This window comes from Bos taurus, chromosome 5 (genome assembly GCF_002263795.3).
Source record: "Bos taurus isolate L1 Dominette 01449 registration number 42190680 breed Hereford chromosome 5, ARS-UCD2.0, whole genome shotgun sequence".
Classification (NCBI taxonomy): Eukaryota; Metazoa; Chordata; class Mammalia; order Artiodactyla; family Bovidae; genus Bos; species Bos taurus.
Window position 1 is genome coordinate 116,996,734 of NC_037332.1, and position 25,096 is coordinate 117,021,829.

Sequence of the window (25,096 nt, forward strand, 5' to 3'; positions counted from 1 at the left end):
CTGTAGCCCAGCAGGCTCCTCTCCATGGATCTCTCCAGGCAAGAACACTGGAGTGGGTGGCCATTTCCTCCCACAGGGGATCTTCCCGACCCAGGCATTGAACCCGGGTCTCCTGCACTGCAGGCAGATTCTTTACTGTCTGAAGCACCTGAGGGAGGACCCCGTCAGAAAAGCAGAGAGCCCACGAGAGAGATTTTTTTCACTTCCTATAGCTGATGCAGGTTGAGTGACGTCCTGTGTTCTCTGCCCGCTGCCTGCGGCTTGCTCAGCCTGTATCTGGGCTCCTTGTTTAGAGGTGGGTGCGGGGCAGGGGTGGCCCTGGAGGACCGAGCGTGTAAGGACCGAGCATGTAAGGACGCTCCCGACGCTCGGGGGAGCCTGTGTCGTGTGCTGCCTTGCTGTGCGGGATCCTTGGAATTGTCCTGTATCCGTCCAGACCCACCTGCCGAGGGCCCGTGTCCTGTGGACAGTCTCCCCCGCCTGCAGCCCCAGCTGCTGCTGCTGGACGTCTGCGAAGGTGTCGGGGCAGGAGATGTGTGGGCCTGGGGCCCTGCTGCGGGTCCTCAGGCGCCTGGGGCCCTGCTGCGTGTTCTCCGGCATCTGGGGCCCTGCTGCGCGTCCTCAGGCGCCTGGGGCCCTGCTGCGCGTCCTCAGGCGTCGGGGCCCTGCTGCGTGTTCTCTGGCATCTGGGGCCCTGCTGCGCGTCCTCAGGCGTCGGGGCCCTGCTGCGCGTCCTCAGGTACCTGGGGCACAGGTGCAGCGCGACTGTCCCAGGGGCCGCTCTCTCACCGGTCCCGGGGTGATGCGCTCGCCCGCAGAGTGCGAGCACAGACCGCTTGTGCTTTGCAGCTTGCTCACGGCCACGCCCAAGGTGCCGACCACGCCGGTCAAGGCCACGCGAGCCAGCACCTTCCAGGAGTTTGAGAGCAGCACCAGCGACGCCTGGGACGCCGGCGAGGACGACGACGAGCTCCTGGCCATGGCGGCCGAGAGCCTCAACACCGCGGTCGTCATGGAGACGGCCCACCGCGTGCTGCGCAACCACAGCCAGCGGCAGGGGCGCCCCCGGCCACCCGGGGCCCCGGAGCCCTCGGCGGAGCCCTCGGTGGACCCCTCCGCGGCCCCCGGCGGCGACCTCCGGCTGGTGAAGTCCATCAGCGAGAGCCACGCATCCTGTCCCGAAGGTGGGGGCGGTGGGGAGAGCCGGGCGGGTTTCCAGAAAGAGGCCTGGAGCCCTCTCCCTGGGGCGGAGGGTGGCCGAGGGGAAGGGTCCCAGCCTGCGGGGGCTCGGAGATCCAGCAGCCGAGGGCCTCCTGGTCAGCAGAGGCAGCTGCGCTTCCTCTCGTCCTCCTGGCTGAGTGCGTCTCCCTCCAGACAGTGTGGCCGGGCAGGAGCTTCTGTGGGCTGCTGGGGGGACCCCGCCCTCCCCAGGATGCCCTGGCTGCTCCAGGAGGCCTTTCCAGCCTAGGGGCCCGGCCTGCCTTGTGTTTAGGGCTGGATCTGCCCCTGGCCACTTCCGATGATCCCTCCCAGTCCCCAACACGTGGGCTCAGCATCTGCAGGGCGAGTGTCTGCTCTCTGGAATCGCCAGGTTCCGATTCTAAACTCTGCAAGGTTAGCTCTTGCCGTGTCTCCTATCCACGTGCCTGGCGCTCTCCACCACTTTCACTGTCTTTGTGCTGGAGGGGCTGAGACATCAGACAACACTGTTGTTTAACCTGTGACGGGTCAGGCCGCGTTCTCAGGGCGTGGGCTGCCCCACGGAGTCCTTGTTGCGTGGAGCGTCCATTCTGGCGAGGGGATGGACAGCAGCCTCCATGTGACGTGTGGGGAGGCGCGGGTGCCAGGGTCAGAACAGGTCGGGGCGGCCCCAGAGCAGGGTGGGATGTAGGCTGAGATGCTGAATCCAGCGATCAGAGCGGCCTCGGGCCGGCAGTGTCAGGGAGGTAAGGGGTTGGGTGTGGGGGTCCCTCCCGCCGAGGTCGCTGGGGGTTCGGGGGGCTCGCCCTTTGTTTACAGAGAAGAAAATGAGGTCATCAGCGCAGCCTGAGGCAGCCCGCTGGCTGGGGCAGAATTAGGTTTCATACTCGGCCCTAGGTTTCAGAAACACATTCCGGGAATTAATCTAGGAAGCGTTACCATGTTCTCTGTGGAATAGCATGAGTTTTTCATTCAATCAGTTTTCAAACTGGAATCTAAACTATTTTTCTTTCACACGAAGTGAACTTTGAAGTATTTGAGCCTAAAAATGGAAGGGCACCCAGTTTGAGCCTTTCCAGGTTGTGCAGGAGTCCTGTGGCTCATGACGGGCACTCTGACTGCGTCCCGTTCGCTTGGGCAGGGCATGCACTCCCAGGCCCCGGGTTCCTCCTGCGGTGGGCTCTGCCGAGGCTGCAACTCTTGGAGCCCCAGTGGCAAGGGCCACGGAGGCATGGACCACGCCCCCATCCCCTTGGCTGTTCCTGGGCGTCCTGCGCAGTTGCAGAGGCTGCTGATGTAACCCAAACTGCCCTCAGGACCTGCTGCCCACGTGGCGTGGCAGCACACCGTCCTGCTGGGCCGGCGGGCCTCCTCTGCTCGGGTGAGACCTCGAGGTCCACTGGACTTCATCGCTCCTGTGAGCGGTGGTTTGCAATTCTGCATGCCCTGGACGGTCCTCCGTGGGGGCACACAGGAGCACAGGCTCGGCTTCTCCAGCGTCCATTGGGAGCCTGGCAGGGCTGCTGTGGGTGTGTCACCCCGCACGGCGCCTGCAGGGCCTCCCTGCTGCCAGCGGCTCGGGCCTCCAGCCCTGGGGAGGTGGCCGCCTCCCGCCTCGGCGGACGTGGACGGCAGGCTCATCGGCGGGCTTCCGGGCCAGCGCTTCACCTTCCAGCCGTCAGTGCGTCTGCTCCGCGCTGTGTCGCTCGCCCCGTTTCCTGAGTTTAGTTCTTACTCTGAATCTCCGTTTTGGAAGATGTGATTGCTCACAGGGACTTAGGTCTGCGGGCCTGCAGCCCTTTCAGGGCCTCGTGCTTGTGGGTCCCCCGCTCCCTGCAGGCTCCTCGTCCTGTGGCTCGAGGGTCCCCCGCTCCTGCCTCTGCCCATGCTGGGTCCTGGGTGCCAGGTGCCGTCTCACCTCGCCTCAGCGGCTGGGTGAGCTCTGGTGGCCCCTCAGCCCACCTGCGGGGCACCTGGCTTCCTTTGCTTTCTCCGGGTGCTGATCCTGGCCTCCCTCCTTGGGGAGGCCTGGGATGTTCAGACAGTTATGGGGCCCTTCCCATGGGCCCTGGTGGCCTCCCTGTGTGCCCAGGCCTGGGTGACCCGTGCAGGCACCCTGCCCTGGCCCTGCACCCACTGATCGTCTGGCGTGTGGCCCGGGCGGGCCCTCTGGGGAGCCCTGGCCACCGACCCCGATGTGTGCGGTGGTTTTCTGTTCCTCTCTGTCTTGCCTCTCGTGGCATGTCTGTTTCCCTGAGGAGCGACCAGGAGGACAGTGAGCTCTATGTGGGAGCCGGCTCGTTCTCTGCCTCCAGCAGGCCGCTCGCCACTGCTCTGTGAGGGCTGGGCGGGACTGCCGTGCTGTGGCAGACCCAGCGTGGCGGACTCGAGGCCTCCCGGTGGGCGCCTGGCCGTGGGCCGCGCCCCGGGGCCTCACCTCTCTTTTGCTCCCCCTCGCCCCCCTGCAGGAAGCGCCAGTGATGCCGCCCCCCTGCAGAGGTCCCAGTCTCTCCCACACGCGGCCACCGTGGCGCTGGGCGGGGCGCCCGAGCCCAGTGCCCTCAGCACGTCGGCCTTAAGTGAAAGAGAGGCCTCCCGGCTGGACAAGTTCAAGCACCTGCTTGCGGGCCCCAACACAGACCTCGGTGAGTCCCCCTGGTGAGTCCCCGTGGGCGAGTCCCTGTGGGTGAGTCCCCAGGGTGAGACCCTGTGATAAGTCCCTGTGGGCGAGTCCCCAGGGTGAGACCCCATGGCTGAGTCCCCGTGAGGAGTCCCCGTGGGTGAGTCCCAGGGGTGAGACCCTGTGGCTGAGTCCCCGTGAGGAGTCCCCAGGGTGAGACCCTGTGATGAGTCCCCGTGGGTGAGTCCCCCTGATGAGTCCTGGGGGTGAGACCTTGTGACTGAGTCCCCATGAGGAGTCCCCCTGGTGAGTCCCCGTGATGAGTCCCCGTGGGGGAGTCCCTGTGATGAGTCCCCTGGTGAGCCCCCATGATGAGCCCCCGTGGGCTCGGCCGCTTCAGGCCGTGCTCGCTTCTGCAGGAGGCCCGGATCTGAGAGGCCTGGCCTGCTCCCCTTTGGTGCGCCTGTTCCCCGTGTAATTTACCGGGTCAGAAGTTGATCTGTTGTATTTCAGGCCGGTAGGCCACCAGGAGGAGAGCCGCCTGTCCTGGAAGTTGACTCTAGATGTGTTTATTAATGTGCTTCCAGTGCAGTTTGATGAGTGTTTTTTAAAAAAATTTACTTTTAATTGGAAGATAATTGCTGTACAGTGTTGTGTTTTTTTAAAATTGATCTTTAATTGGAGGTGATGAGCATTCTTGGATATTCTTTCTTAATGCGCTCCGCTGGCTTCCTGGTGCTGCCTTGGCGAGGCCGCCCGCCTGGGCGGATGTCCTTCCCTGCGTCATGGTGGTCGTGGTGGTGGCCGGGGCCGGTGACAGTCCTGCCGGGGGTGGCTGACTGTGCGCCGTCGGACGGGGGCAGCGGGTCGGCACGGGGTGGGACTGGCTGTCGAGTGGGCCGGCGGGGGGCGGGGGTCGAGGCCAGGCTTGGGTGGGGGCCAGCAGGGCCCAGGACAGTGCCGCCATGCTTCTCGTGGGGCAGCTGGGCCCTGCGGCCCGTGCTTGCTGTCAAGTCCTGCTGGAGCTCCACGCGCAAGTTCCATGCTTCCGTTTCTGTGTCTCATCCGGGTGCTACAGGGCGCCGGGCACTTTGCCGGACGCTGGAGCTCCTGGGAGGACAGAGCAGTCACTCTGAAGGCTGGGCGCCGCTGTGGGCAGTGCCCTGCGTGGCCAGCAGGTGGCGCCTGAGGCCTGTGGATAGAGGTGCCAGCCGCGGCCAGCCTGGGAAGCTGGAGCTGCGCAGCCTCGTTCCTGGGGCTGGGGGAGCGGCTCTGGGAACGTCCCATGGCCTGAAGGTGCTGCTCCCGTCCAGCTGCCCTTCTCACGGTGGGTTTTTTGTCCTTCGTTCACTTTGGTTTCTTTTCTGGGCACACACGTTACAGTCTCACAGCACAGAGGGTGCAGCGGGAAGAAGAGCCTCTCTCCTTTCCCAGCTCGCCCTCCCCCCACTTCCCTGCGGTTCCGGGTGTCGTCGTCCAGAGAGGTCCGGCTTGCCGTCTGTGTCAGGCTTCTCGTTCTGATGTGACTTCAGACGCACGAGGGCGCGGGCCCTGTGCGCGTGCCTGGCCGTCCCAGTCGTTCCCCTTTCGCCCAGCTCGTTCTCCACGCACGTGCTCACGTGTGTTCCTGCTTTTCCTGAACCCCTTGATCAGTTGGAGAAGTCGCGCCCCCCGATCCTCAAAACCTCATCCCCTCCTGAGGACAAAGGCCTCTTCCGGGCGTTGCCGCGGCCTCATCATCACAGTCAGGAGGTTTCACATCCACGCACGTGGCCCTGTCGTCCAGGGCACCAACCACGCTCAGTTTCAATGACGCTCGTCTCCGTGACGGGCGTACGCTGGCACCTCCTTCGTAGTCCAGGACCTGCCCCAGGGTCCTGCGTGGCGTGCGGGTGCTGCCCCCCTTGTCTCGTGAGCTGGCGTGCTCCTCTGGACCTCGAGACGTGCTCTGGGACGAGCGAGGCCCTCCTCGGGGCGTGTGTCATGTCCCCCTGCTGAGCTCTGAGCCGGCTGTGGGTGAATTGTCTGCCACCTCGGTTATCACGGCAGGAGGCCGGGGTGCTGGTTTGTCCTGGACTCAGTGGAGCCCCTCTGATCACCTCTCACCAGACACCCCCTGATCTAGTCCTAGGCGGCACGGGGATCACTCGTGAAAACTAGATTGCCTGACGGGAACTGCAGCTCTGGGTCAGGACCCCAGCCCCCAGTTAGAATCTCCTGTGGACTTTGTCATCAGAGTAACTTGGGAAATTAAAATCGTACTTAAAAATGAAGTTTTCAAGATGTGTGGGCAAGTGAGTATGTATGGATAAACTGAAAGGTTAAAAAAAACGAGATTCTCCTGTTCAGTTGTGGGATTCTATTTTTTTCCTTGCCTTTCCTCAGAATTCTATGTAAGTATGAAATCTAACACCAAAAGGTGAAAACCAAAGCTTTCAAAGTGAAACAATTACAGGATTTGTATTTGGTGACTGCAGAAAACACAGCCAGTAAATTGCGTTTTTATAAGGCAATTCGTAGAAGGCAATGGCACCCCACTCCAGTACTCTTGCCTGCAAAATCCCATGGACAGAGGAGCCTGGTAGGCTGCAGTCCACGGGGTCGCTGAGGGTCGGACACGACTGAGAGACTTCACTTTCACTTTTCACTTTCATGCATTGGAGAAGGAAATGGCAACCCACTCCAGTGTTCTTGCCTGGAGAATCCCAGGGACGGAGGAGCCTGGTGGGCTGCTGTCTATGGAGTCTCACAGAGTTGGACACGACTGAAACGACTTAGCAGCAGCAGCAGCAGCATAAGGCGGTTAGCTTCGGGAGACAGTGGGAAGTATTATCTTAACATCACATACGTGACGTAAGTGGCAAATACTTGCCGACGTCGGAGGAGCGAAGCGCTGACCTGGGTGACGCCCACAGAAGTGCCTCCCCTGCAGTGTCCCTCCGGCTTCAGGCTTCAAGGCTGTTTGCTGGGGCTCTGTTCGGAGCTTGCGGACGAGGGAAGCAAATAGAACTTAACGGCTCACTCTGCTCTCAGTGTCGACTCAGTCTTTTCTCGTACAAAGGCCGCCTTTTTCGAAGCCCAGGGAAGCAACCCTTGGAGGCTTCCTTGGTCACACGCGTCTGTGAACAGGAATGTGACTTGGCCCCTGGCAGGACCTGTGCCTCTGAGGCCTGAGGGGTGACCACCTGGTGGCAGCCGGGCCCTGAGGTCGTCTGTGTGCGGCACGCAGCCCTGTCCTGGGACGTTCAGACTGTAATGGGGAGGGAGGCCAGCTGCAGGGTTCCCCGGGTGGTCCTCTTACCCATGTGAGCCCTGGGGCTGGGCTTTAAAGCGGAGAGCCTGTGGGAGCCGGCTCTGGGGAGGAAGGGGGTTTTTCAGGGGGCAGGTGGGTGGCACGGAGCTGTTCACTCCAGAAGCAAGGGCTTGAGTTGGATGGCCCTTCAGGGCCTGGGGCTGGAGGAGAGAGCCTGACTGCGGGGCCTGTGACGGCAGGAGGGCGAGGCCGTGCAGCCTGGGAGCCCGTGTGTGACCGGTGCGGATCCATGGCTCAGCCTCTTGTCTCGTCCCCGGGGAATCTGACCTCCCTGCAGGGTCCTCGTGAGTCGGGGCGACTGACGTCAGGTGCCATGTAGTTCTTCATTCAGCCAGCATTCCTGAGCATTTGCTGTGGTCGGTGCTGGGGTGAACCTTGAACAGAGCCCAGGGTCCCTGCCCTCGGGAGCTGACGCTGAGTGTCGGGGGGCCGACGGACGCCTGCGGTCAGCACTCTAGGAACTGGCTGAAGGTGGAGAGGGAGACAGTGCTGAGGGTCAAGTCTGGCGCTGCTGCGGAGTAAGGGCGGCACGGGGCAGGCATTGGAGGTGGAGGAGACCCTGAGGGGTGGGCGCAGAGGTCCCCCCGCGATGCTGGGGCAGGGGAGGAGGGAGGCCTCGGGGCAGGAAGGGGCAGGTGCGGCCGGCCGAGAGGGCCAGGAGGCGGCCCTGGAGCATCTCCTGGAGCGTGGCTCCCTTGGCGTCAGAGCGTGACCTCAGGGTGGGCAGCTGGATGGCAGGAGGGATGGGGGGAAGTCAGGGCAGTGACGGCGGTGGGGGCGGCCAGGCCGGGTGGACGGGCTGTTGGCTGGAGCTCAGGGATGACGGATAGCCCTGGACACACCCTGGGCTCCAGGCGGCGTGTCACGTCAGTGGGAGGCACATTCAGGCTGGAGAAATAGCTGGAGGGGACGCTGTGCACCCCGCTACCCGCACACTCGTTCGTTGCCTCTTGGGCCTCTGCGTGTGCCCTGCTTGACGAGTGCGTGCCTGTGTGTGCACGGTCCTGCAGCCCACGCACCTGCCACCTGTGCCTGCAGCAGCCGGCTCCCGGTCGCCCCCGGGGCGTTGGGGCCCTGGTTCTGGAGGCAGCCTGGGGGCCCGCGGTGAGGACACAGCCAGTGCCGGCCGGGCCCTCATTTCTGTACCGGGGGTCTTGTCAGAGGACAGGAGTGGAGGGCCCGCCTTGGCCATCGGGCCGGGCTCAGCCCCATTCCTGCCGATCCGGGCGGCCGCCCGCCAGTGTCCAGCGGCCCCTCCAGCGCCAGGCGCAGCCCCGCCACTACATCCGCCCGGGGGCCGTGCACGCACATGGGGGCTGTGCGCGTGTGCGCCCTTGGGGGCGGCGAGGGTGCTCCAGGGAGGCGTTAGAATGCGGGGGAGAAGCTGACAGCTCCGCTAACCCAGCCTGGCCTGCCCCTGGAGTCTCGTCGGGGAGGACCCCCGCCAGGATGGCAGCCCCGGTGCAGCCCTGGGGCGCCCTGCCCGCCCACTCTGGGCGCAGCGGGATGTTGACCTGCCCACTGGGCCGCCTGTGCACACCCCGAGTCCCCTCAGAGGGCGGGCAGCGCTCGGTTCTTACCCTGCTGGTGCTGGTTCATCTGGAGACGTGCCCCTTCAGATGCCCCCGGGGCCCTGCTGGGGCCGCGATCCCGGAAGCTGGCTGTGAAGTAAGGGGGCCCAGGGAGCCGGCACGGAGCCTCTGCAGCGTGGCTTCACGTCCACTCTGTGGTTTGGGGAAAATGGACTTTTCAGTGAAACAAGCAGAAAAGCTTTCAAAGGAGGGTCGGTGGACATGCCTCACTGCCCTGCCTGCAGCTCAGGACCACCGCCGTCGCCCACGCAGGAGAGCCCGGCACACAGTGGGTGCTCTGGCCGCACGGGTGGGTGCACCCCGGGCGGGACGTGGTGGGGTCCAGTGGGGCCTTTGCTTTGGTCACTGCGTCTCGGAGTCCTGGCTGCAGGTCAGCGAGCCTCTCCTGTTGGAGAGCCCAGCCTGGCTGATCCCGACGGCACGGGGTGGGGTGGGAGGCGTCTCTGTGAGGTGACTGCTTTCTTCCCCCATTTCTCCTGGATTTCCCCTGGACTTGGTTCTCCCTGGCAGCGTCGCTGCCGATGTCAGGGGAACACTGATGGAGCAGCTCTCACTAAGAACGTACGTAAGGGAGCAGTGCGTGTTTTTGAGCAAGGTCATGTTTTTAAAGGCAGCTTCTAGGTTGGAAGCGTCGCCTGAGTTTCCCCCTGAGGCCCCGTCGCCCCCGTGTCTGAGCAGCGGCCGCCTCCTCTGAGCCGTCCCCGCTGCCCATGCCTCTCTCGTCTGTGCTCCCCCCCGGCTCTTCCTGGGCTCCAGCTCAGCTTGTCCCCGTGTCCTGCTCCCTGCCGCTGCCTCCCGCGGGCCTGTCCCCCGTGTCTGGCCGCCTGCTCCGCCCAGCCGTCAGCTGTCCTGTGCAGACGAGATCTGGGTCAGGGGCCGTCAGAGCCACCCCCGGCTCCATCTTGCTCAGAGACAGCCCTTGGCCCGGGGACGCTGCGCGGCTCAGCCGCCTGCCCCTGCTGTCCCCTCCCAACCGCGTGGTTCTGCGGTGGCCGGGGCACAGCACACAGCGGCACGTCCGGGCCCGGGGCCCCTGCTCTGCTGCCCGCCTGCCCGCGATCCCGCCTGACCCTTCCTCCAGGTCCCTGCTCGACCGTCAGCTGTCATCAGGCGCTCCTGCCCCGGCCCTCCCCCGGCCCCCCTTCCCCCGTCCACCCCCTCCTCCGTCCACGGCCCTCCCCTGTCCACCCATCCACCCTTCAGTCCCTCTCATCCTGGCTGCTTTTCCTCGGAGCACCCGTCTCCCTCTGCCCCCAGCCCCTAGACTGAAGCCTCTGGCTCTCTCCAGGGGTTGGGGGTGACCGGTGCACCAGCTCACCACGGGTGTGGGGTGCTGAGCACTGGGGAGGTGGCTCCCCTTCCTTTGGTGGGCTCACTCCTCCCGCTCTGGCTTTCTCCTCTTTCTGTAAAAACAGTCGCTGTGCAAGTGGTCATTGCAGACGTCCAGACAGCTCAGCTGCTGCAGCGCCCCTCCTCTGGCCGGAACCCCTGCCCCCGTGCGGCCCCTGCCCCGCGCCGTCCCCGTGCCACTGGCGCCCCGAGTCCCGCTTGGAGGATGGGGCTCTGCGTGCCCCCTGCATGCCACTCTCATTGTCGGGTTTCCGTGATGATTGTTTGTGGGATGTTGCTGAAATTGAGAGATGTGGGAAAGATGATAAACCCACCGCGTGTTCACTCTGGATGTGTGCGTTTCCTTCCCTTCTTCCTTTCCTGTAATTGATTCTTGCCGGCCCCTCGGAGTCCCCAGCAGAAGGGGCTCCCCAAGCTCACCTGGTCTCCTGGGCTTTGGGATGGGAGTGTGAGAGCCCAGAGGACACGCACTCTGGCTTCACGCGTTGCCGCCAGCAGCGGCTTTATTTTTTGGGTGGCGTTTGCACTCTGGGTATGGTGTCTGAGCCATATGCAGCGTCCCTCAGCTTGAGGTAAACCGGAATGGGTGTGACCTGGTGGAAGCCAAGCGTTTCATTTCACGTGTTGGGTGGAGCAAGTCTTCGGTGTAATTAGGAATCCATTCAAGGAGCTTCCCGACAACTTCCTCATGGATGATGATTTCCTATGTATAATCTTAAAAGCAAATGTTAAAAAATGTTTAAAGGAGCCATTTGAAAAATCAATCTGTTACGTGTTTGTCTTTCTTTAACGATTTCCTGTGTCAGTTAGGATGTGGAGTAACCGTTTGAAAGACCCTGAGATTGTGGTGTTGGTTTCTGTCTGAGGTGTGAGAGTGGAGAAGTGGGCAGAGTGTGCGGGGCCGCGCCCTGCCCTGCAGCCTGTGAGCTGACTGTGCTCTCAGGGTGCTGCCCATCTCCACCCCTGGCCTGGGAGCTCTTTGCGGGCCGTGCTGTGAGTCACAGGTCCTCATGTCCAGTGACGGGACGGACACAGTGCGGGCTCAGGAAGGCCTGGTGGCGTCCCCGCGGGCTGTCTGCCGCCCCTGCAGCCCTGCAGCGCTCACAGCCTCGCTGGTTCCCCAGCTGAGCGGGGGATCGCTGAGGATTTGTTTTGGGTGAAATGTGAAAGTCGCTCAGTCGTGTCTGACTCCTTGCAATGGATTATAGCCGCCCCAGGCTCCTCTGTCCATGGGATTCTCCAGGCAAGACCACTGGAGTGGGTTGCCACTTCCTTCTCTAGGGGATCTTCCTGACCCAGGGATCAAACCCGGGTCTCCTGCACTGCAGGTGGATTCTTTACCACTGAGCCACCTGGGAAGCCCTTGTTTTGGCTGAAGGTATCAGAAAAGCAGACTCAGAGCTCTTAGACAGAGAGGGGCTTGTTTTTCCCCGCGGGCTATCTGGAGAGGAGCTGTGGGCGTCATTTCATCAGGGATCTGAGCTCTGGCCACAAGGTGGCGTCGTGGTCCTGCTCGAGGCAGAGGGCCGGCGCCAGGGCGTCTGGGCTCTTCTCTGGAAGGCAGTGTGATCAGAGCTGGGTCACGTGCCCCCCAGCTGGGGCGTGGAGAAGTAGGGACCCTGCGGGCTCGGCCTGCGGCACTTTGCAGTGGGGCTCTGGTCACAGGGGAGAGGGAAGCGGTGGGTGTGGGCGGACAGCCAGCTGTGTTGCCTCTGAGGCACGCGGGAGTCTGCACCTCCCCAGCTCTCCAGTCCCTTGAGGTCAGGGACTGTCTTTCTTACACTGCAGCTCCTAACGTGGCTGGTGTCCAGCGATGTCCCCCCCACACAGTGGAGACCAGACAGTGGCTGGCTTGCCTTCAATTGTATACACAGTCCTGGGTGTGGAGGGAATAAATGGATCTTGAATTTTCAAAGTCAAAGGCACGGCATTTAGAATGAACCCTCTTAGGTCCTGTTTCTCCCACAAAATGCAGCTCAGACTCCAACGGAGCACAAACGGACACGTAGCTAGGTGTCTCGTCCCGGAAACTGCAAAGAAAGTAACAGTTTTGTTTTCAGATAATTTAAGATTCATGGAACCTATTAATAAAAAAAGAATAACAATGGCCACCGTTCCTTCGAACTGATACATAGAGCTGAGCTGAGCACAAAATCAAGCTAAGAAAGGATATAAAGATGTGTTAACTTGGAAGAACGTGGTTATGTCCTTTGACCTCTTGGGGGCTTTGGTGGTATGCTGAATTGTTGCCCATCGCCTGAGCACGGGGAGGATGGGCACCTGAGTGGGGAGAGATAACAGGCGGCCACCTGGGTCTGGTGTGGGCAGCCCTCAGTCGGCCAGACCCGGAGCAGGTGATTGTGGATCGGGCTTGGCTGTGTGAGGCCGGAGCCCAGCTTCCTCCTGGGGCTGCCCTGTGGCAGCTGTTGAGCAGATAGGATGTCTTGCTTCTCCCTGGTCCTGGCCTGGACACACAGGCTGTGTGTTCTACTGGGCGGCTGGCAGTAGCCTGGGCACACGGGCCATGTGTTCTAGTGGGGGGCTGGCAGGTTCTGTGACCACAGATCCTATTTGGTGCCCTCTGGAAGTTCCCATCCTGTAAACTTGCCAGATGAAGCTAGAATAAAGAAGATTTTCTGAAGGGACAAGCAAAGAGATTGGGAGCGATTGAAATTCACCTTGGGCGTGGAAGGATGTGGGCAACACGGCACTGGGATTGTTTGACGTCTTTAGAATCAAGTCAAGGGCTCTGGGAGGGTGGCAGTGGTTTTGGTGGTGATGGTGGTGATGATGTAACGGTGATGATGGCGATGAGGTGGTGGTGATGGTGAGGTGGTGGTGATCACTGGATTTGAGTGCTTGCTGTCTGTCAGGTTCATGGAAATACGTGGGATCCCTGAGAAGGAGCTCAGAGAGGCAGGGGCGCAGTGGCCGTCCACACCCTCCTGAGTCCCTTTCTCTGTGTCTGCAGACACAGGCCCTTCTCTCTCTGCGCTTCTTCCTGGAGTGGTTGGTCGCCCTCCTTCCTGGGGGACCCTGGGCCTGAGCGCCACGCTCCCTCGCTCGCTTCCCTTCTCGTGCCGTCCATCCGTCTGTCTGGTTGGTGCTCACAGGCAGGAAGGGAAGTTGCGCCCGTTAACGGTGAGCAGCGCGAAAGTGGAGGAGGAGAGTGGCTGGGTGCTGTTTTGACTTTCTCACTCCCAGGCCTGCTGTGATAGTCGCAGGGCTGGAGTTGTCATCTCTTCACTGCAGGGAGCACAGCATTGCATTGTAGGGGCTGTGGGGCAGGAGAGGCTGGACATGGTGGGGCCTGTGCGGCGGAAGAGCGGGTGGAAGCCGATGAGCAGCGGGACTCTAGCGGTGGTGGGTCAGGAAACTGTAATCTGACCCAGCTGATGGGACCAGACAGGGCCGAGGAGGAGCGGGAGCCGCCCGGGCAGGGAGTCCCGTCCGCTCTGCGCTCCGGAGCAGGAGGTGCTTTGCTTTTCACTCGACGGGGCCCAGGGGCTGTGGTCACCTGCTCAGCTCAACCCCGCGTGCATTTGAAAGCTTCACTCTGCAGGCCCATGAGTTGGTGGGGTGCACAGACGCCATCTGAAACGGCGGTCACCTGCCCGTGGGGCGTGCTCCTCCACGCCCGTGTTGAGGACTCTGACCTGCCCCGTCCCAGGCCCATGGGCCCCTTCACTCTGACCATCATGGAAAGGTAGGGAGGCTTCACTGGTGTGACGGTACTCTTGTCTTGGCTTCCCAGGTGGCTCAGTGATAAAGAATCGCCTGCAGTGCAGGAGACTCAAGTTCGGTCCCTGGGTCGGGAAGATCCCCTGGAGGAGGAAATGGCAACCCACTCCAGCATTCTTGCCTGGAGAATCCCCTGGATTGAGGAGCCTGGCGGGCTACAGTCCATAAGGTAGCAAAGAGTCGGACACGACTGCCAACTGCATACAGCAGCGCAGTCGTCTCGGTCGGCGTGGGCTGCTGGGGCAGAGCCGCTCTGGCTGCGTGGCCGCCACATTCATTTCTCGCAGTCCTGGTGGCCGAGAGGTCCACGGTCCAGGCCCTGGAGGCAGATTCTGTACCTGCTGAGGTTCACAGACGGCGCCTTCCTACCGTCCCCCGCAGCAAGAGCGGGGAGCCCCTGGGCCCTTTCTGAGGGCTCTGCCCCCACGTGGTCTGCGGCAGCCGCTCTGCTCGATGGAATGTTACTCTGCTTGGTCACCGCGTGATGCCACCCGGCCCTCTGCAGGGAGGAAGGCCTCTCTTCCCACAGGTTTTCTCGTGGGTTCTGTACTGGCCCTAAGCAGTCAGTAGAGCACCCCTGTTTGCATGTGAGAGACTGAGACTCGGGGGAGGAGGAGGGCCTGCCTGAGGCCCGGCCCCCCCCTCCCCGCCCCATCCCTGCACACCGCTGTCACTGTACGGCCGGGATGGGCACGCCTAGAGGCGTGCTGCGGGTAGTCACGTGTGACCCAGCTGGGGAGACAGGGAGATTCCTGATGCGCAGAGGTGCAGGGTGGGGAGACGAGAGGTCACGCAGGTCGGCCTCAGCGCGGGGCAGGACACAGGGCGGTGTCAGGAACGCGGAAGCGCTGCACTTGGTGTCGGGAAGTGAAGAAAGCCGTCTCTTCTGAGTCTGTCGTGAGGGATGAAGCGCTGCCGGGCGAGCCTCTGGTTCTGGTTGTGAGCCGGCTCCTGAGACGCTAACACAGACTGAAGGCTTTCAGGTGAGGCTCAGTCGGTACTTAAATTGGTCTGAAAGGGAAAAAGTTCAGGTTGGCGTAAAGTGCTTAAAAAATGAGATGTCCTTTTTCTTAGCATAAGAGAGTCTGAAAAATCAGTTCAGAATGTCTTTTTAAAGCTGCGTTTTAGTGGGTGTGTTGTCTTAGGTTCTAGAAGTAGGAATAACCACATAGGAAAGTCGGCAGCTGTCGACGGTCAGTCACCTTGCCCCCGGGTCCCGCCTCTCGGGACAGAGGCGTATGGGCACCAGGGTTAGATCAGGTCACGGCCATGCTTTCCCACTGACTGGCAGAATGATCTGGGCCATTTTCCCCCCAAACTTCTTCAAGAGTTAGTTTCTCCACCTGTGGTTGCTGTTCAGTTGCTAAGTTGTGTCCGACTCTTTGCGATCCTTTGTGGACTGCGGCACACCAGGCTTCTCTGTGTCCTGGAATTTGCTCATGTCCATCGAGTCAGTGATGCCATTCAAACATCTCATCCTCTGTCATCCCCTTCTCCTCCGGCCTTCGCTCTTTCCCAGCATCAGGGTCTTTTCCTGTGAGTCGGCTCTTTGCATCAGGTGGTCAAACTATTGGAGCTTCAGCTTCAGCATCAGTCCTTGCAATGAACACCCAGAACTGATTTCCTTTAGGATAGACTGGTTGGATCTCCTTGCAGTCCAAGGGACTCTTAAGTGTCTTCTCCAACACCACAATTCAAAAACATCAGTTCTTCTGTGCTCAGCCTTCTCTATGGTCCAGCTCTCACATCTGTACATGACTACAGGAAAAACCATAGCTTTGACTATTCGGACCTTTATCGGCAGAGTGATGTGGGTCTAAATGGAGCTCGCCGGCATCTGGCTTTGAGAGGTGGTCCTGTGAGAGGGGTCTGGGCAGGGCAGCAGGCTTGCCTGGCTCTGGTGCTGATTTCCATGACGGCCTGCCCCAGCGGAGTGCCCACGCCTCTCTGCGCTCAGGCAGCGAGGATGCAGACACTCGAGTTACCCGTTCAGCGGTTATCAAGTCATAGGCCTTTCTCATGTTGCTACATCTTCATAACCATCATTTGTAATGGCTGTATAATGTTTTGAAAATGATCTTTATTTAAAATTGTTATTAAAACTGTATATCTGTCTAAATCAACATCTAATTTATATGCTTAATCAAAACTATAGCATTCAAAATATGTACTCTAAATCCAGAAGCAGATACGTTGTTCTTCGAGATTCTGCGGGAGGGAGCGGGGTGAGAGCACTTAAATTGGGAATTGGTGATTTCACTCATATTCTTTGCTTACTAGTTTTTCTTTTTAATTGAAAAATCTACATCATGCAATGTTAAACATTCACACGGTCCCTAAGGGCCTACATGATGACAAACAGATCTCGTGCCAGCAGCTCCCCTCCTGGCTCTCACCTCCTTTCAGAGGTGCTCTGTGTGAATTCAAGCGAGTGTATGTGTGACCTGCTCATTGTGAATTACAAGTGGACACGCGTGGCTCTCACCTGCCCCCCCCTCACTTCCTGCACGGTGGAGCGCCTGAGGATAGGCGATGCCTGGCACACATGTGGTCATCACCTCATTCACGAGTGTCAGCGTGTCCTGTCAGTCGTCAGCCGTTCCAGCAAGTAAAATGCTCTTTCTTAAAGAATCGAGGTGAAGTTCACTCACACATAGGTTAGTCTGCGTGTTGGAAGAGCCCCGCTGAGTGTTCCCGGTCTCACCCATCTGCCCGAGGCCGTGCTGCGTCTCGGTTGCTGCACCCGGGCTGCCCTGGTGGTGGTGCGTGGGCTCCTCACTGCAGCGGCGTCCCTTGCTGGGGAGCGCAGGCTCCAGGGTGTGTGGGCTTCCGCAGCTGCAGCGCGGGCCCTGTCGTTGGGGCTCCCAGCTCGAGAGCACAGGCTCAGGAGTTACGGTGCACAGGCTCACGGCGTGTGGGATCTTCCTGGGCCAGGAATTGAACTGGTGTCTCCTGCACTGGCAGGCAGGCTACTTCCCACTGAACCGCGATCAAGCACCTCCCACCGCACAGAGCAGTGGTGGCTGGTGCAGTGCTGTGCAGGCACCTAAAGGTTCTGCCCCACCTAAAACACCCTTAGTGGGAACAGAACAGCATGTGATCCAGCGGTTCCACTTGCGGATGTTTATCCAAAGGAAATGAAAACAACTCAAAAAGAAACGTGTGCGCCCGTGTTCATCGCAGCCTTGTTTACAATAAACCAAGACGCAGAAATAACCTAGGTGTCTGTCAGTGGACGAGTGGAGAAAGACGGTGTCAGACTCACGCAGAGGGATGTTACTCAACCGTAAAAAGAATGAGGTGCTGCCATTTGCAGCATATGGCTGGACCTTGAGGGCATTATGGTAATGAAATAAGTCAGAGGAAGGCAAATTCCACACCATCTCACTTATTTGTGGAATCTAAACCAAAAACGAGCAACAGGGCTCGTAGATGCGGAGAGTAGACCTGTGGTTTCCAGAGGTGGGGGGTGGGGGATGGAACGGGGGAAGGGAGTCAAAATATAAAGTAGTCCAGATATAAAATACATTTCAGGTATTGCATATTTGACAGTGGCTAAGGAACCCTAGACATCCTCAGCATAAGAAAAACCAATTTTGTGGCTGTTTGGTGGTGGATGTTAATGAGATTTATTGTGGTGACCATTTCAAATACAGGTATTGAATCACAAAACCATGCTGTAATATACTAGTTATACCTCAATCAAAAATGTTCTTAATGCAGAAGAATTGTCAGGAGGCTGGTCCTCAGGAGGTTGTTGATGTTCGGTTTAGCAGCGGTTAAGTGGTGGCGGATTCTTACTGGTGTAATCCAGCGAGGAGCCAGGTCTTCCCTCTCTGGGCCACCCCTCTTCAGGCGTGCCTTCCGGTTAGACGTCCTTCAATTACACGTTCAGTTACCTCCCGGAAAGTACGGTAGGTCAGGCCTGTGACTGCCCGCACGTGAGCAGCTCAGACGCTTTCTCCTTTGTATCATCGGCATCGGGCGCGTAAGGGAGGCTGGGTTAGTGTGTGAGCGGCCGGGCCTGCTGAAGCGGCAGCGCTGCATGGCCCCCTGGTGGGGGGCTCGTTCCCTTCTGCTTCCCTAGAGCTGGTCCTGGGGGTGTGCCTGGGCAGGCGACCAGCGCGGTCAGAGCACGGAGGAGGGCTGGGCGCAGAGCTGAGCCCTGACAGCTGACAGCACCTGTGGGAGCCGTGTGCCGTGCCGGCGCTGTCTCGGGGCCCCCAGCCAGCAGAGCCGCCGCAGGGCAGGGACGATGGTGGTAGGAGGAGCCTGGGGTGCCGGCGGGCCGATGTTGGGAGGTCTGGCCCATCAGAAGGAGGAGTTGGGTTGGGAAGCGCCGTGGTGGGTCTGGGAGAGGATCGATGAGAGCCGCGCGCACGGGAGGCTCATCTGGCTCTTGCTCCTCTGCGCTAACCCCGCTGGGGGCCTGCTGGTGGCTGCGTGGGGTGGCACTCGCAGATGCAGCTTCAGGCCGGTTGGCCGTGCTTTGAACCCCAGCCGTTTGGGGCTCCCGTGCATTTGGGGGTCTGAAAGGAGCTTGGGCTCCTTGCCCCCCACTCCTGGGGTACCGGCCCTTTCTTCTCTGCACACTCTGTGGTTGCAGCAGGCTCAAGCCTGATGGGGCTGTTTGGAGTTGGCTGGGGGTGGGAAACAGACCCGCAATGTTCAGAGTCCTGGGGATCACAGGACGCCCCCTGGGGCAGCTGGCCCAGGAGGCGTGTGGGCTCCTCAGCTCCGGGAGGTCCCAAGCTTGGTTCCTTTGTCTGACTCTTGGCCTCCATCTGCCTCCGCGGGCCTCCCTGCTGGCCGGTGAGCCGCTCCCCTCTGCTGGGCCGCCCCGCTGGGGCTTCTGCCTTCGGCCTGCCGGAGGCGCTGTGTCGTGCGTGCCTTTGAGACCCCAGGTTTCAGTGGATGCGGAAAGGACCAGGCAAAAGGCTCCCAGTGTTTTAAAGGTGCTGCCAGCTCACTCACTTCTCTCGGTGGATTTCTTGATCCTTGTTTCATTATCTACTGCTGTTAAATTTAGGAACAGCCGTCAGTTTACAGGAAAATGTTCCCTAATCCTTGTAAACTTAAATTTGCCTCTTCCAGTGTACTCTCTAGTTAGCATTTATTTTTTCTTGCTTTGGCTCCTTCCAAGCCACCTTGCGCCTTTCTGGCCCTCACTGTTCTGTGTTTCTGCTGTCCGGCTCCCCAGTGCAGAATGTCTTCTCCTCTGTTGTAGACCCCGTCGTGTCGGGACTGCCTCGTGGTGCTCACGTGGCTGCCATGGCGCATCCCTCCAGCAGCGCTCCTCATTCAGCACCCGAGGCCTCTCTGTATGCAGGTCACTGGGTCTCATTTGCTTGTCCCTTTGCTTTAATGACCTTCTCGATCAGACCATTAAGTGCTACACTCTTTTCTTCTGTTTATTCGTGGTTATTTCCTCAATAAAATAGGTATTGAATTAGTAAGACGTGAATTTCCTTGTGTGTGCCAATTCTATCAGAAGTCATTAAAACTTTCCTAGATTTAGGCCTTCTGTACTTGGACACTTCGTCCCCATCACCTTGGCCAAATATGAAAGTATAAAATCTATTTAGCAAAGTCATTTTCTGATCTTTCCTAGGCAGCGTCTAACTTACAGTTTTTTTTCAAACGAGATTTTACGTTTGCTTTTGGCCCACGTGGCTGATTTTTCTTGAGAGAAAGAGAGCTCTCATATTCATTTTAACTTTCTATTGTCTCCTCTGTTTTCCCTGAGCTGGAGGAAGAACCCTTTTATTAATAGTGAAAGTTGTTTCTGATGATTTCATTCAGTTAACCTCTGTGATGAGCTTCTAGTAGGTGAGGTCTGGGAGGGCCAGAGGCTTCCCCAGAGAGAAGAGACGGGGGTGCAGAGAATTTGGTGGAACATGGGAGGGTTAGGTCCCTCATGTACCTATGAGGTTTTGCGGAAGCACAGGTGAAGAGGTCATGAGTCCCCAGGGCTTCGGCGAGGGTGGGCGAGGGTGGGCCTGACGTGTGCCCTCTGAGCCACGCGGCTTCGTGACATGGGGCTGGCAGGGTGCTCCGTAAGGCGGGCGCCTGCTGGGCAAGGAAGGGGCCCTGGCACCTTAGGGAGTGTCTGGGTGGGAGGGGCCCTGGCGCCTTAGGGAGCGTCTGGGTGGGAGGGGCCCTGGCGCCTTAGGGAGAGTCTGCGTGGGTGTGGCGGCTGACATCTGAATCTCAGCGTGGGGGGCAGGACATGAGGCTGGAGGCGGAACTGGGGGCTGGGGGCTTGGAGTAGCCTCGGTGGAGAGCCAGGCTCTTCTCTGGACTTGTGTGCATCCAGCCGAGGTTTACTTGAGGTTCTGGGGCAGGAGCACAGCCTGGTCTTGTGGCACACTGCTGCTCGTTGTTGTCGTTGTTCAGGCACTAAGTCCTCACTCTTTGCAGAGTCACACTCTTTTGCAGTCAGACTCCTGTCTGACCCCGACTGCAGCACACCAGGCCTTCCGTTCCTTTACTATCTCCCGAAGTTGGCGCAAAGTCAAGTCCATCGAGTCAGTGATGCCATCCAACCATCTCGTCCTCTCTCCTACCACCTTCACTCTTTCCCAGCATCAGGGTCTCTTCCAGCATCAGGGTCTCTTCCAGTGAGTCAGCTCTTCCATCAGGTGGCCCAAGTATTGGAGCTTCAGCTTCAGCATCAGTCCTTCCCATGAATATTCAGGACTGATTTCCTTTAGGATAGACTGGTTTGACCTCCTTCCCCAGGTGGTTAAAAGAGCTTGTCTCTGTGTTTTTCGGGGAGGGTGTTTATGCTCTGTGTGTGTCTGTGTGTGTGTACATCTGTGTGTGCGTACGTCTCTTGTGTATCTATGTGTGTGTGTTTGTGTATGTGTGTGTCTCTGTGTGTGTCTCTTTCTGTGTGTATATATCTCTGTGTGTCTCTGTGTGTGTGTATGTTTGTGTGTGTGTCTGTGTATATATCCGTTTGTGTGTGTGTGTGTGTGTGTATATATATATGTGTGTGTGTGTGTGTATATCTCTGTGTGTGTCTGTGTGTGTGTTTGTGTATCTCTGCGTGTGTCTCTCTGTGTGTGTCTCTTTGTGTGTGTGTGTGTCTGTGTGTATATATCTCTTTGTGTGTGTGTATGTCTGTGTGTGTCTGTGTGTATATATCCGTTTGTGTGTGTGTATGTGTCTCTGTGTGTGTGTGTGTATGTGTACATATATGTGTGTGTATATCTGTGTGTGTGTCTTTCTGCGTGTGTGTATATATCTCTGTGTGTACGTGTCTCTTTGTGTGTGTACATCTGTGTGTGTGTGTGTGTGTATCTCTGTGTGTGTCTCTGTGTATCCCTCCGTGTGTCTCTGTGTCTGTGTCTGTCTGTGTGTATAGATCCATTTGTGTGTGTGTATGTGTCTCTTTGTGTGTGTGTGTGTGTATGTGTACATATATGTGTGTGTATATCTGTGTGTGTGTCTTTCTGTGTGTATATATCTCTGTATGTATCTCTTTGTGTGTATATATCTCTGTGTGTACGTGTCTCTTTGTGTGTATACATCTGTGTGTGTGTATCTGTGTATCCCTCCGTGTGTCTCTGTGTGTGTGTCTGTCTGTGTGTATATATCCATTTGTGTGTGTGTATGTGTCTCTGTGTGTGTGTGTGTGTGTATGTGTACATATATGTCTGTATATATCTGTGTGTGTGTCTTTCTGTGTGTATATATCTCTGTCTGTATGTATCTCTTTGTGTGTATATATCTCTGTGTGTACGTGTCTCTTTGTGTGTGTACATCTGTGTGTGTGTGTGTGTGGTCTTAAGAGACTCGGATCAAGCGTGTGCCTCTTTGTGCCTCTCACGACTCTCGCTGGTTATAAGCGACGTCCTTCCCAGGACAGTAATGTTCTCTGAAGGCTCAATTGTTAACGGCTGTGTCGTGGTCATTAAAGTACAGCCATTTCTGCCATTTGCTCATCTGTGACACATTTCTTAAGCCATTCCCCTATTATTGGTGCATTTCAGTTGTTTTCAGTTCTGGCTTTGTTTTTTATTTATTGTTATGACTGACGCCGAGGAGCACCCCGAATCGTAACTCTGCCCACCTTCCGCACTTCCTTAGCGTCAGTCCCCAGCCCGGACCCGGCGTTGGCGGAGGAGCGACGTCGGCGGCCCGGACGCCGTGTCCTCACCTGTCCCTCTGGCTCCCCAATGGGCTGGTGCTGCTCAGTGGCCGCCGTTGACTTGATTGCTCTTTGCCCTCCCGCTTCATCCACATCAGTGTTTTTGAATTGAAGTGCCCCGGGCACACAGTAATTTATTTGGACCCTTCTGATGCTGTTTCCCTGCGAGTCTGCTCCCCGACCTTCCTTCTGTTGGATGTGCTCGGGCTTTCTGCTCCCACCTTCCTGACTTCTCCTTGGCGGGTGGGCGTTTTTAACACAGTCACAGCCCTTTCTTAGTCTCCCTGTCTGCTTCCTGTCTTCCTCAGTCACTTGTTCAGTCGTTCCCTCGTTGATTTATTCATCTGTGTTTTTTGGAGAAAAAGTCTGCCTGTCCTGAGTGTTGAGAAGGCCGCGAGCTGTTGATGAGCCCCCTTCCTGGGCTCGTGGGGGCCGGAGACGAGTGGGATTGCAGACCGAGCTGGAGGGGCCCCTGAGCTCAGTGCGGGGAGAGTGCAGGGTGCGGGGGAGAAGTGCTGCCCGGACAGGGGGCCGGGGGCGAGAGGCTGGGGCAGGAGGGTGAGTGGCCTGTGCGGGCGTGCACGCCTTTGCGTGTGTGCGCCTGCGTGTGCGTGCCTGTGTGTGCCCTTCTGTGGGTGTGTGTGTGCCCTTCTGTGGGTGTGTGTGCCCCTCTGCGTGCCTGTGTGTGCCCCTCTGTGGGTGTGTGTGCCCCTCTGCGTGCCTGTGTGTGCCCCTCTGTGGGTGTGTGTGCCCCTCTGTGTGCCTGTGTGCGTGTGTGTGCATCCGTGTGACATGGAGTTGGCACGTGGGTCCGGACACAGCCAGGAGGGAGGGTCTGGACCTGTGAGGTAGTTTGCATCTCGCGGGTCACTTTCCTTCTGTAAATGTGTCTCCTCCCCCGGCCAGTTTGGAAGAGTCTCTGTCCTTGGTTGGCCCCTCCCATCCCCTCTGGCCATGTTTCTCGTGTTTTTTGCACTTGAAGCTGGGGGCTCGGGTCCAGTCTGTCTGTCCCAGCGCAGCGTCCCCTGCCCCTGGGCTCCGCTTTCTCCCGAATGCTTGATTTCGTTGGGATCAGTTAACGGTGCTTTTGGTCCAGGCCGCTGCTGGGAGCCGCCAGCATGCAAGGTGACGAGGGCCCTGGTGCTCTGACTCAGGTGAAGTGACGTTAAAGTGTGGACAGAAAGATGAGAAGTCAGCACAGCATGGTCTGGGGACAGAGCCCTCCAGGGGAAGGAGCCCAGTGGATTGTGAAGGGTGTCAGGCTGTGGACGGGGGTGGTCTGCGGGCTGGTGGGAGCCTGGCTGTGTTGGAAGACTGCAGAGCTGGCCGTGGTCTGACTGAGGCTTTTCTCTGGAGACGAGGGGACCTGGGGCGCAGTTGAGTGGTCGGGGTGGGGCAGGCTTGGTGGTGGGGAGTGGGCCAGTGGCGGAGCAGGCGGGACCAGGGTGGGGCTCGGTGGGGCGTGTTTTAAGGTGGCAGAGATGGTCCTGCTGTCGGCCTGGAGGTGGTGGATGAAGGCAGGGCCATCAGGAAGGGTCGTGAGGGCCATGGCCGGGCTGGGGGTCAGGGGCCATCCGCGGAGATGGAGGACCTAGGCAGGAAAGACGGGGTTTGGTTGGGGCACATGGAGCTCGGGGGCCCTAGAGGCAGGCACTCCACGCACTCGGCTGGGTGTGGAGACGGGTACTGCCGGGCTGGCCCCGCGCTTCCTCTTTGCCTCAGGCTAAACCCCCGAGGGTCATACTACTTTTGCCTCGATTTTGGCTTAAAATGAGGCATTTTCCTTGCAGCAGATTGAAGTTTTGTAGTCTCAGAGCGGGGTTAATGCAATTGCTGTCTGAATAACTTGATGTTGACTGCTGGACATCCGTAATACAAAAAAAAAAAAAAAAAAAAATCCCTTTGTCACCAGGAAGTTCTCTTCTTTCTTTTTTAAAAGCTTATTTTGGCTGTGCTGGGTCTTTGCTATGGTGGCTCGGGCTTCTGGCTTCTCCTGTTGTGAGGCACGGGCTCAGCAGTTACCACACTCAGGCTCAGTTGCTCTTTGGCACGTGAGGTCTTAGTTCCCTGACCAGGGGTTGAACCTGAGTCCCCTGCAGTGGAAGGTGAATTTTTAACCACTGGACAACCAGGGAAGTCCCTCGCAGAAACTTTTTAAAACAAGAGTTTGTCGAGGCCGCGGGACACTTCCGTTCTCTTTTCTCACTAAACGATAAGCCCTGGGCCCTCCCCTGATTAAACACTCTTCAGGGTTTGACCATGTGGATGTAACTCAGTTTACTTGGCTACCCCCTGTTGTTACAGATTTGTGTTTTCCAAACTTTTCCACTAACTGCTGCCTTAAATATGCCGGGGCTCGCGTCTTTGGTCTTACTTCTGGTTATTTTCTTGGAATACTTACTGGATGTAACAGGATCGCTTCAAAGAGTATGGCTGTTTGTAAGACGTGACCGCGGTGTCTGTCTCTGCTTGTTATGGGCCGTCTGTGTTTCTGCGTCCATTTTCTGTCCTGCTTTTCCTGTGAGGACGTTTGTATTTGCGGGAGGGCTTCTCGGCTTAGACCGTTGGCCGCTGTTGTGCTGGCGGGCGGGTGGACGCCCACTGGGTGGTAGGCACGCTGTGGGGCTGGAGGGTGGGGGGCTTGAAGCGCTTGGTGGTTCGGTCTCACCGTGACCTGCAGAGGGGGAGGTTTGCCCTTTCACAGCCGGGAGGATGGGGCTCTGAGGTGCCCTGTTGAAGGCAGGCTCAGCTCGACGGAGGAGTCAGCCTTTGAAGCCAGGCAGTCTGGCTCCGGGACCCACGCTCCCAGCCTCGACGCGAACTCTGCTGCTAAAGAAGGGTGACCTCCCGGGTCAAAGCGGCCCTTCCAGAGAGCCGCACACAGCTACCCCGTTTCTCTTTATTTGGTGGTTTTCGTACCCCACTCTGTGCTGGAGAGCCGCACACAGCTACCCCGTTTCTCTGTATTTGGTGGTTTCCGTACCCCACACTCCATTCTGTGCTGGAGAGTTGGTAGCGCTTTTTTATTGTCTCCTTTCCTGTCTTTTTGGACGTTGTGTCTGTGCTTTTGCAGAGGGCCCCAGGACCAGACTTGCTCTTCACTGTGTCCCGCTGCCTTCAGAGGA

The 25,096-nt window shown here is 58.6% G+C and overlaps 1 protein-coding gene across 2 annotated transcripts in view; it reads left to right on the plus strand.

The window, feature by feature from the left end:
- Window positions 1-25,096, plus strand: part of TBC1D22A (TBC1 domain family member 22A) — a 256,637-nt gene that overhangs the window by 22,722 nt on the left and 208,819 nt on the right. For both annotated transcript variants that reach the window (XM_005207532.5, NM_001076520.1), the window contains 2 exon segments: window positions 850-1,184; window positions 3,669-3,845. In XM_005207532.5, the coding sequence (XP_005207589.1) occupies window positions 850-1,184; window positions 3,669-3,845 (512 nt within the window).